We start from the raw sequence: 11251 nt of genomic DNA, 5'->3' as shown, positions 1-11251 counted from the left end.
TTTTTTTATAATTCATTCACTGTAAAAATTTAGGATAATGATATTTAAGATCATGCTTTGTCAATTTGGGTAACCGGAAACCTTTTTTTCCTTTTTTCTTTTTTTTTTTTTTTTTTTTTTTGCGAAAGAGTATGAGATAGAGAGTGAAAAAGGGAATAAGGACGGAGGAATTGTTGACTAACCAAGACAAGATATTTTAGATTGAACTCATAAATGTAGTTATGCAGCAGAAAACAATTTTCAACCTAGATGAGGATTCTGAGAAAATCACTTATTTAATTGTTTAATGGAGTAATAAAATGATTACTTAATTTCGAAGCAACAAGCTCACAGCCTCTTTTTAACTATTTAAGATTACATGTAGTTAGTATTTGTCTTATTCAAAGAATTTAATGCCAGGACTGAACTAAGTGAAACGTGTCTTATGAGTTATCCTCTAAATAATTTGATTACTCAAGTACTCTTCCATACTAGTAATATATATATATATATATATATATATTTGGCATTGACGTATGATTAGGTGTTTAAGTTCCAAATCAAATAGGTTGATATTATGATTGTATCTAGGCCTCCCACGCAGTGTACCCACTTGGAGCAAACATTACCAAATTTAGAAGCATCAAAATCTGGTCTCCATTGAAGTAAAATCTCAAATCAATAGAAGAAACTTATTTTTTTGATTACTAGTACAAGTTAATGGAGACAGAGTACACAATTGGAAATAATGCAATAACTGGCAAGAAACAAAAATGTCCTCTCATATTCTTTTGGACAAGACAAGATTATCCAATTTTATTTTTTTTTCATTTAATTATTCATTCAAAATTATGTGACATGCATGACATGATAAATACCGTTTGATTGATTACTCACAAGTGTCCAATGACCACGCCACATTATTACAACACATGAAATTGTTAACAGTAGCCCTTTTGTTTTGATAAGTACATAGTTTGGTCGCCATAAACCAATAAAAAAAACACAAACGAGCTTTTTCATAATTAAAATTTAGACAAGATAGAATGACTAATACCAAAACAAATTATACGCAACTAATTAATAACTAGTATTTTCGGAGGGTAGTTCTGGAACAATGGATTCCAAGGTTACATACAATGGTCGGCGGGCGTGGGCAGTTGATTTGTTAGTTCTGACTTTGGAATGCTCTCTTGATGTTAACCTTAACGTAACTGGCAACACCAAACACATGACAGCACCATGCTTGTCATAATGTCGTTAATGGTAGATTAGTTGATGTGATATAGTGTCTAGTGTTCACATGACTTATTTGAATTATTTCACTAAAAAAATGCTCAAGGACCGTATTGTATAGAGCATCTCTAATGACAACAAAGAATGTAACACTTGATATGTATTGATAATATTGTCAAAAATTAATATCAAGGATGTGTGTTACAACGGTAACATATTTTTAAACTCTTCATAACATCAATTATCAATTACTTTTTCTCCGTCTTGTCTATCTGTCTCTCTTGAGTACATGTAACGAAATTTTATTGGTTTATGTGGATCCAACGAATGAACTACTCACAACTTAAAGAACACTCCAAATTTCCAGTATCTCTAAAATTCTCATGTGTTTTCAAGAGTGTATTTATTGAAGTTAGTTTTGTAATAGTACATGAATAGGAGGAAAGCTTATCTTATTCAATATGCAAGATGGCTTTATATACAGCCATATAGAAAGTAACAGAAGAGCGAATACAATGCTATTCCACATAAACGTGGGTCATAGCCAAAGAACAGGTCAGTTCCCTGATTTCCAGGGATTATTAATAACAGAAATTGAAATACTAAGTCAACAGCTAAACTTTCGTAACATTCCCTCCCTTAAACTGATGACTCTGTCTTCAGTTTACTTCCTGGATCCTGACAAACACCCAGCATCATACGCAGCTTCTCAAAAACAACTCTTGTCAAGGGTTTGGTCATAATATCAGCTAGTTGCTCTTGAGTACGACAATGCAGCAAAGTCACAACTCCATCTCGAGTCAGATCACGAAGAAAATGATAGCGAACATCGATATGTTTGCTTCGACCGTGCATGACAGGATTTCTTGAGAGCTTAATAGTAGAACTATTATCACAGTATACCACCGTAGCTCCAGTAGAGACATGATTAAGCTTTTCTAACATTCTTCGCAACCACACGGCCTGACAAGCACAAGAGGCAGCAGCAATGAATTCAGCTTCAGTGGTGGAGAGTGTGACTACAGGCTGCTTCTTTGAGGACCATGATACAGCTCCAGAGCTTAGCAAAAAAGCAAAGCCGGATGTACTTTTCCTATCCTCCAAATCGCCTGCATAATCACTGTCGGTGTAGGCAAGAAGCTCTTTATTGCCACCTTGTTTATAAAAAATTCCATATGTAAGTGTCCCCTTGATATAACGGAGCACTCTCTTAACAGCTTGGAGGTGGATTTCTGTAGGATGTGCCAAGTACCTACTAAGCAAACTAACAACAAACATAATATCAGGTCTGGTAGATGTTAAGTACATCAAACTTCCTACCATTTGCATGTACAAGGTGCTGTTCACTGTCCTGCCAGCAGAGTCTTTCACCAACTTGAATCCTGGAACAATAGGATTAAATACAGCATTGCAACCAGCCATATTAAACCTTTCCAACACCTCCTGGGCATACTTCTTTTGACCAAGAAAAATACCATCAGCTCGCTGTAGAACTTCTAAACCAAGAAAATATCGCATTCGTCCAAGATCCGTCATATCAAATTCCTTCATCATGGAATGTTTAAAAGAGCTGAACAAAGTCTCATCATTTCCAGTAAAGATGAGATCATCTACATAAAGACACACAAGCAAGAAAGTACCTTGTGAAGATTTTTTGAGAAACAAAGTATGCTCATAAGGACATTTCTCAAAACCTTCCCTCAGAAAGTAAGCTTCAATGCGACTGTACCATGCCCGTGGAGCTTGCTTCAATCCGTACAATGCTTTTCGTAAACGATACACCTTCTTTTCTGCTCCTTTTACCACATACCCAGGGGGTTGCTCAATATACACCTCTTCATTTAACTCACCATGAAGAAATGCAGACTTAACATCTAATTGAAACAGAGACCACCCTTTTTGAGCTGCTAGAGCAAGTACCAGCCGTATTGTGTCCATGCGAGCCACAGGTGCAAAGACCTCCTTGTAATCCACTCCATGTTGTTGCGTGTACCCTTTGGCGACAAGGCGAGCCTTGTATTTGTCGACTTCCCCATGCTCATTGAGCTTAGTCTTGTATACCCATTTCACCCCAACTGTTTTTGCGCCACAAGGAAGATCTGTGAGGTCCCATGTATTATTTTTCCGAATAGCTTCAATTTCGGAGTCCATGGCACATCTCCATTTGGCACTTTGAGCTGCATCCACATAGGATAAAGGATCCTCATTAACAAATAGAGCAAAATTACCTTGATGATCATCATCAGAGAAGCCTTCGCCACTGTCATAGTCACGCATCCAGATTGGTGGGTGTCGAGGACGCCTTTCAGCAGGATTGGAAATGGAATCAGCAGTTGTGTGTTCTTCGGCAGCTTGATGCTCCAGACTCTCCTCATGAAATCCTCCATGATTATCAGTACTAATGGATTCATTGCCACCAATCCCACCTGAATTGTTTTCTATGGCTTCATTCTGGGCATTGTTGTTGCTGTCTTCATCTATATCACTCCAATCAAGAGATGCTTGAATTGCTTCAGCATGACAATTATCCCAAGGCCAACTTTCCTCTTCATTAAAGATAACATCACGACTGATAAGCACCTTTTGAGAGAGTGGATCATACAAGCGATAGGCTTTGGACTCCTCGCTGATGCCCATCAAAACACATTTTATGCTCTTACTATCCAATTTCGTGCGTTTGCTATCTGGAACATGAGCATAAGAAAGACACCCAAACACACGAAAATGAGCAACAGATGGTTTAGTGCCACTCCATGCCTCTTCTGGAGTTTTATTCCGAACTGCAAATGTAGGACTTCTGTTGAGAACATGTACTGCCCAGTTGACAGCCTCGGGCCAAAAAGTTTTGGGAACTTGTCTACTGGTGAGCAGACTTCGGACCATGTTCATGATTGTCCGATTTTTCCTTTCGGCCACTCCATTTTGCTGAGGAGTGAAGGTCGCGGTGAGTTGACGATGTATCCCATTGGTTGCACAGAATTCAAGAAACTCATTTGAGGTGAATTCCCCGCCTCGATCAGTTCGCAAACCCCGGATATAAGTGCCAGTTTCTTTCTCAACCTTTGTTTTGAAAAGTTGGAACATTCTCTTGTGACTGTTGGAGATAGGAGAAATTGGCCCACATATGTCCGAATGAAGGAGCTGAAGTGGCTGCGATGCTCTCCACATACTTTCTCTCGGAAAGGAACTTCTGTGTTGTTTTCCCAGCACACAATCTTCGCATAACAGGCTGGAACATTGCAGCTGTGGCAACCCAAGAACCATCTGTTTTTGCTGTAGAGTTTTGAGGCCTCCAAAACTTAAATGGCCATACCGACAGTGCCAGAGATAATCCAGATTTTGTATAGGAGTAAGAAAACAATGTTGATCTGGAAGTTGAATCTTGGCAAGAATGAGAAACATCCTATTGAGAGACATGGCTGTGTCGATAATAAGACCTCTCTCGGGGTGGTACACCTTACACTTGTTATATTGAAATAAAATTGCTAAACCTTTCTCCTGCAGTTGGCCAATGCTTAAGAGATTGTTTTTCAATTCAGGAATATAAAATACCTCTGTAATAACTTGAGAAACATGATTAACTTGGAGATGAATGCGGCCTTTTCCCATTACACCAATGCTGGAGTTGTCGCCCAGCTTTACAGTCTTGCGAAAGTTCTCATCCAATTCAGAAAAGAATTCCTTGTATCCGCACATATGGTTACTACAGCCCGAGTCTAAGAACCATGCCGCTTCATCATGTGCTTTCTCGACATGAGCCATGAGAAGCAGCTCCATTGTGCAGTTGTCAACTTCAAGAGTATCAGATTCCTTGTTCTCCGCAACATCAACATATGCCATGAGAAGTAGCGGTTCAGAGGTCTCAGCAAAATGGGCTTGTTGCTCCTTTTCCTTGCCCTTCTTTGGACATTCATACTGAAAATGGCCAAGGTCATGACAATAAAAACATTCAACAAGTGATTTGTTAATACCTTGTCTCCCACGCCCTCGTCCCCTACCGCGAAAGACACTTCCACCACGACTTGGTTTGCCAACACTGTTGTCATGGGTAACCTTTAATGCTTGCTCTTCCACAACGTGTCCTTGCATGCGCTGTTCATGAACCAATAGGCTGCTTTGCAATTCATCAATGGACATAGTGTCCAAGTCTTTGGACTCCTCAATGGAGCAAACCACATAGTCAAACTTTGAAATCATAGAGCGTAGGATCTTTTCAATAACAGTAACATCAGTCATCGGTTCACCATGAAAACGCATTTTATTAGCAATAGTGAGAGTACGAGCAAAGTAGTCAGATACGGTCTCACCTTCCTTCATATGAAGGATCTCAAAATCCTTACGAAGGGCCTGCAACTGTGCACGTTTGACCCTTGCATTCCCTTGAAACTTTTTCTTCATAGAATCCCAGACTCCCTTCGAAGTCTCCTTGTCCAAGATAGTCTCAAGGATTGAACGATCGATGGCCTGAAAGAGATAATTCTTTGCTCGTAAGTCTTTCAATCTCTGATCAGCCACCCCCTTCTTTTGTTCATCCGAGAGAGCAACATCCTCTGCTGCAGCAGAAACTCCAGTCTCAACTACCTGCCAGTATTCTTTGGAGCGAAGGAAATTCTCCATCAGCATGCTCCAATGATCGTAGTGCCCATCAAACCGTGGAATTGCTGGTTGAACAAAACTTCCCTCAGTTGTCATCTTTAGCTGCGGCTACAAGATTAAAAAAAACTTCGATTCAGGTCCGGTTATGCTTCGATACCAAATATTGAAGTTAGTTTTGTAATAGTACATGAATAGGAGGAAAGCTTATCTTATTCAATATGCAAGATGGCTTTATATACAGCCATATAGAAAGTAACAGAAGAGCGAATACAATGCTATTCCACATAAACGTGGGTCATAGCCAAAGAACAGGTCAGTTCCCTGATTTCCAGGGATTATTAATAACAGAAATTGAAATACTAAGTCAACAGCTAAACTTTCGTAACAGTATTTCACTCATTGTAGAGTTTTAGTACTCTAAAAAATTAAAATTTTGTATGTATATTTTTAAAAAAACACAGAAAAATACCAGAACTTTCTTGCTGACGTGGAAATAAATCATAATACTATAATAATTTTGATAGTCGGTAGTGTGCCTTCTTTTCTTCTTCTTTATTACAAATTTGGATACGTGCATGTTTGCACGTTTCCATCTTTGTACGTATCATGGAGGATAATGTGATGGGGAATCTTCTATGCCGTCTGATTAATATATTCTTTTTTTTCTTTTTAAGTGGTAGTCCAGAATTAAGACATTTCCTTTATGATATAATCAAAGTAAGGCAAATAAAGTAGGATCGAGAACTGAATCAATCCACACAAAAAAGCTAAAAAAAAAACATTTTTACAGTAGATTTATCGGGGTACAGAGAGTGTGCATTTATGGATCTTCTTGGGTCAGTTTGCGACACCTTTTTTTGAGTGTTTTTTTAGAAGAAAAAAAAAATCAAAGCGAGGTGAAAGCCAGAAAATTCTATTTATATAAGTTATAAGAACAATAACTATTTAGCGAAATAAAAATCAAATTAAAGTTAATTCTAAACAAAAATAGAACAGAAAATCTATGGTCAATGAATCGTGAGAGGAGACATGTCGTACGGTAAACATACAGGTGTGCGAATAGAGAAGAACCGCGGACCGACCGTGTTCAGGTAATCGCGCGAGCACTCGTGCGGATGGCGCGAGCTCGAATGATTTTTTTTAATTATTATTATTAATTATTTTATTTGTTTTCTATATGTGGTGTAGATGCATAATATAAATACACGTACACCCACAGTGCTGTCTGCCTCCCTCACGTTTTGTATTCGGATATCGGCGCCGGAATTTGATCAGAATTACACAGGTACGTATCTAGCTTTGATTGATGTGTCCCTACATGTAATTGGTTGTAGATCTAATTATCAAAATGTTTACATTTGCAGAAGCAGGAGAGAGGAGAACATCAACTTATCGACCATGTCACTGCCGGCGCAGACGGAGGTTGCGAACAATAACCTAGGAAAGCGAGCTTCGAAGAACAGGAACTCTAACGTATTACTCTCCAATGTTGAAATCGAATTAATTCTAAGTTTAACTACATGACTCAGTTCTTTGTTTTTGGACCACGGTGACTGATTGATTTGCTGTTTAGTGGACAAAACAGAGCAGAAGAAGAGCGAGTCTGAAGTGGCGGGGACTGGAGATGGCCATAAAGAGGACTCGCAGTCGCAGAGCCTCTTCCAAGAGTCTTAGTATTGAAGTAATACTCCGATAGTCCGATTTTCAAATTTAGCTTCTATCGTTCAACTTCAATTTTGAGTATTTGTTCGATTGATTTGGGGATTTTTTATTTTTTTTTACAAAACAGGAAATAAATGCAAATCTTAACCTCTTCGAGGCGGAAATGGCAGAAAGGAAGCCTCAACGAGGCTCATCGGAGAAAATATTAGCGGATTTCCAACGCCTGGAACGAGACGTGGCAGACCTGAGAGGACGAAAGCGTTCGGAGGCAGAGCATCAAAAAAAGACGTTCAAGGCGTTGGAGGAAGAGGAAAAGGACATTGCTCGGAAGAGAGCAATCAACAGGGGCTTAATCCTCTTATGGTCGCGTTGCACTTGGTTTCTTTTGTTATCAGTCGTCTTGTTATCAGTCATCGGATTCAAGACATCAGATAGAGGAAGGGACAGTTTTTTCCGGCCAGTTGAAGATATACCGCCTGTTTGGTACAAAGGAAGCCAAAGCGGATCAGTTGACTGAGCCGCTTTCAGCTTCACCTGCACTAAGACTTTGTTTGGCAGAGCAGAAAATTGGATTTTCAATGCTAACGGAAATATTGTAAAAAATATATTGAGCTTAAAGCTGTAAAATATGTTGTGAGGTGTTTGGCGAATTAAAAATTGACGCTAGCTGAAATGCACTTGAATTAAAGTATTATAATATTAGATTTTATAATTTTTATATCAAATTTTGTTATTAAATTTAATATAATAAATATAATTTTATTAATAAACCTAATAAAATAATTATTTTTATTAAATATTAAATATAATGATTTTATAATAATTTATTAAATGTAATTTACTAATAAAATTAATATTACGTATAAATTTTAAATATTTTAATAATTATTTATGTAAAATTAATTAAGATAATGTGGTAAGTTAAAAAATTTAAAATAAAAAATAATGTTGTAAATATTAATAAAAAAGTAAAAGAAATTAATATTGTGATGCATGTGGCCCAACCTTTATTAAAAAAAGTAATAAAAGTGTAATCAATAAGTGAGACCCACATAAAAAATTTTGAAAAAAAAATAATGCACAACGGATCCGCTGTATAAGCTCTCATTGGGAGCTTATAAAACTCCAACAGATCCGCTGGACCCGCTGTGCCGTTTGGCACAGGGGAAGCCGGAAGCGGCGTCGCTAGCGGATCCGTTTCAGTTTCTGCTGTACCAAACAGGCAGTAAACGAGGTGCAGTGGACAGCGGATCCATTGGCACTATACCAACGGATCCGTTGCGATCTCAGAAACTCCAGATAGGAGTGTTTGTGGTTTTATATTTTTTTCCAAATTTTTTTTTTGAGAAAACAAATTAATAGGGTTTTTTTTTTTTTTTTGTTGAGAGAACAAATTAAGAGGGCTAAATAATAGTGAATTATTGAGCGAGGAGTGAGGTCTTAAGAATAAAGTATAAAGATATAATCTTACATTAAGTCAACAAGTTATATTTATCCCAATTAATTATAAGCATTGTCTTCTAAATAAATCCATCCTCAAGCATTCAATTTGGAAGGTTAATCAAACTGGTTTAGTAACTAAACATGATCATTGGAACACACCTTTTTTTCTTCTTTTAAAATTTAGGGTGAAATTTTTAAAAATTTTAAAATTGAAATCTCACTTAACAATGTAATTATGGAATTCCCATACGGAGAACATAAGAACAAATGCAATAGGACATTTTTATTAGGCCAATAAAAATCTCTCATCTATTATATAAAAAGTCAAGTCAAACATGTATCTCAACATAACCACATCAGCAAAACACAAATTCTTATACATTATCTCTTTCCATCCAATATGGAGACTAACAACATTACATGTTTTCATATTGTCCCCAACAAAACTACACCAAAACATAAAATCTCAATACAACCACATCAATAAAACACGTCTCCCAATATAATCACAAATCATATTAACAAAACACGTATTACAATACAATCACATCAATAAAATACAAAATTCAATACATTTTATTGGCCCAACAAAATTTTAAATGTGGCAGAAAACAATTTTCAACCCGATGACGATTCTGAGAGAATGACTTATTTATTTGTTTAATGGAGTAATAAAATGATTATTCACAATCACAACTACGGATTACTTAATTTCGAAGCAACAAGCTCACGGCCTATATTTAACTATTTAAGATTACATGTAGTTAGTATTTGTCTTATTCAAAGAATTTAATGCCACGACTGCCCCAAGTGAAACGTGTCTTTATGAGTTATCCTCTAAATAATTTGATTACTCAAGTACTCTTACATACTAGTACTACAGTATATATATATATATATATATACACTAATGACATACCCACGCTTTGCACGGCCTGTTTTACGAATTTTACTCATATGGATAAATAAAAAATAAATATAAATGAATAAAGAAATTAACATGCTTTAAAAATCAGTAAATAGTAAAAAATATGGCATAAAGTGTAATATTATAAATAATCAGTCACTAATTTGAAAGAGAAAAAAAAGTTCACGACTTTTCCTTCGCTTTTTAAAAATAATTTTAACAATAACCATGTCAAAGAACGATTTGGAATTGGAGCTTAAAGACAATCCCATCACCCACAAATAGTTCTCCATTTTCCCTTGCAAAGCTTCGGTTCTCTATGAATCCGAAATATCTTACAAAGCTTAGCTCCACTGAAAGGGGTTCGAACTTGCTCCAATCTCCTAACTAATGGTTTTAGATGGTGATACTAAAATCTCAGGCTTCTTCCAAAATATCTTCTCCATTTCTTCTTATATGTGAAGCTTCATACAAAGTCAAAAGCCTTGTCACATCCTGTCTAAGACTATTCATGAACTTGTCTTTTGAAAATAGCTTTTATTTTATTTTATTTTTTGGTTTTCAACACTTTTTTTTTGGTTTTTATCGGCATGCGGATTGCATACATCTTACTCATTTACCTCATCATCATCCGTTACGATCCTTCTTCCCCCAGTTACCATCCTCCTCTTCCTTTCCAAGGACAATAACTAAAGATAATGACATGCATTAAACCCATAAACAATCTATCTATTGAAGCAACCACTATTGTTTCTAATAGAATATTTTAGTGGTCTAACTACTCAATAAACCAAAAAAATACATCAGAACATGGGATTAATAGTATTGAATGGCTTTTAAATCCCATGATTTCAAAATTTCCAGAAACAAAACAAAGAAAGTCACGCAACCAATACAATTTAGGCATACAATAAAGTATATGCAGCTACAAAACTTTTCATCTCAAAATAACAACGATAAAGACAACACATTGAAGAAGGCACTTGGAGGCTTTTTTAGCCTGTTCGGGCTCCTTGCTGCCTTCCTCCGCTTATTCCGTTGCCTCTTACTTTCTCCATTGCTGAAGTAACCTGCGAAAAACATCCACTTTTGAATCACAATTTTCACTCCACTTCACTCGATGTATACGTAATTCAACATATGATTATCCATTAATTTAACACAGATTTACTCCATTAACAAAAACAACATATAAAACTTTTGCATCGGTGTTGTTTAAAGCACAAGATCATGATGATAATGTAAAGAATATAATCAAAAACGATTTGTTAGTTTTCATAACACTGACCATGGCTGAACATGGCCATGCCAAGCCACGCATCTGACAATATCGAAATGGACTTTGCTATAATGGCAGGTATCTCTACATGCCACCTGTAAGAAACCATTAATAAGAGTTTAGTACTTGAATCATATTTTTTGGTCGAA

General features: G+C 36.5%; 1 protein-coding gene across 3 annotated transcripts; it reads left to right on the top strand.

Moving 5' to 3' along the window:
* Positions 1 to 6968: 6968 nt before the first annotated feature.
* On the top strand, positions 6969 to 8185 carry LOC119989520. Of its 3 annotated transcripts, none has more exons than XM_038835105.1 (4): positions 6969 to 7096; positions 7176 to 7284; positions 7397 to 7492; positions 7601 to 8185. In XM_038835105.1, the coding sequence occupies exons 2-4, from the start codon at positions 7210 to 7212 to the stop codon at positions 7988 to 7990; spliced, it is 561 nt and encodes a 186-aa protein (XP_038691033.1). In that variant the 5' UTR covers positions 6969 to 7096; positions 7176 to 7209; the 3' UTR covers positions 7991 to 8185. The 3 variants fall into 3 exon arrangements, with proteins under 3 accessions (XP_038691033.1, XP_038691031.1, XP_038691032.1); XM_038835103.1 differs by having other exon boundaries at positions 6970 to 7096; positions 7385 to 7492; XM_038835104.1 differs by having other exon boundaries at positions 7063 to 7096; positions 7182 to 7284; positions 7385 to 7492.
* Positions 8186 to 11251: the final 3066 nt, after the last annotated feature.

Source organism: Tripterygium wilfordii, chromosome 21 (assembly GCF_013401445.1).
Source record: "Tripterygium wilfordii isolate XIE 37 chromosome 21, ASM1340144v1, whole genome shotgun sequence".
In the NCBI taxonomy this organism is placed as follows: domain Eukaryota; kingdom Viridiplantae; phylum Streptophyta; class Magnoliopsida; order Celastrales; family Celastraceae; genus Tripterygium; species Tripterygium wilfordii.
This window is presented reverse-complemented; position numbering and strand designations above follow the sequence as displayed.

Coding starts and splice junctions, on each gene's coding strand:
- LOC119989520 (XM_038835103.1), top strand. CDS start 7,210: ATGTCACTGCCGGCGCAGACGGAGGTTGCGAACAATAACCTAGGAAAG. Junction 7,285..7,384: donor CGAAGAACAGGAACTCTAAC/GTATTACTCTCC, acceptor TTTGCTGTTTAG/TGGACAAAACAGAGCAGAAG. Junction 7,493..7,600: donor CCAAGAGTCTTAGTATTGAA/GTAATACTCCGA, acceptor TTTACAAAACAG/GAAATAAATGCAAATCTTAA.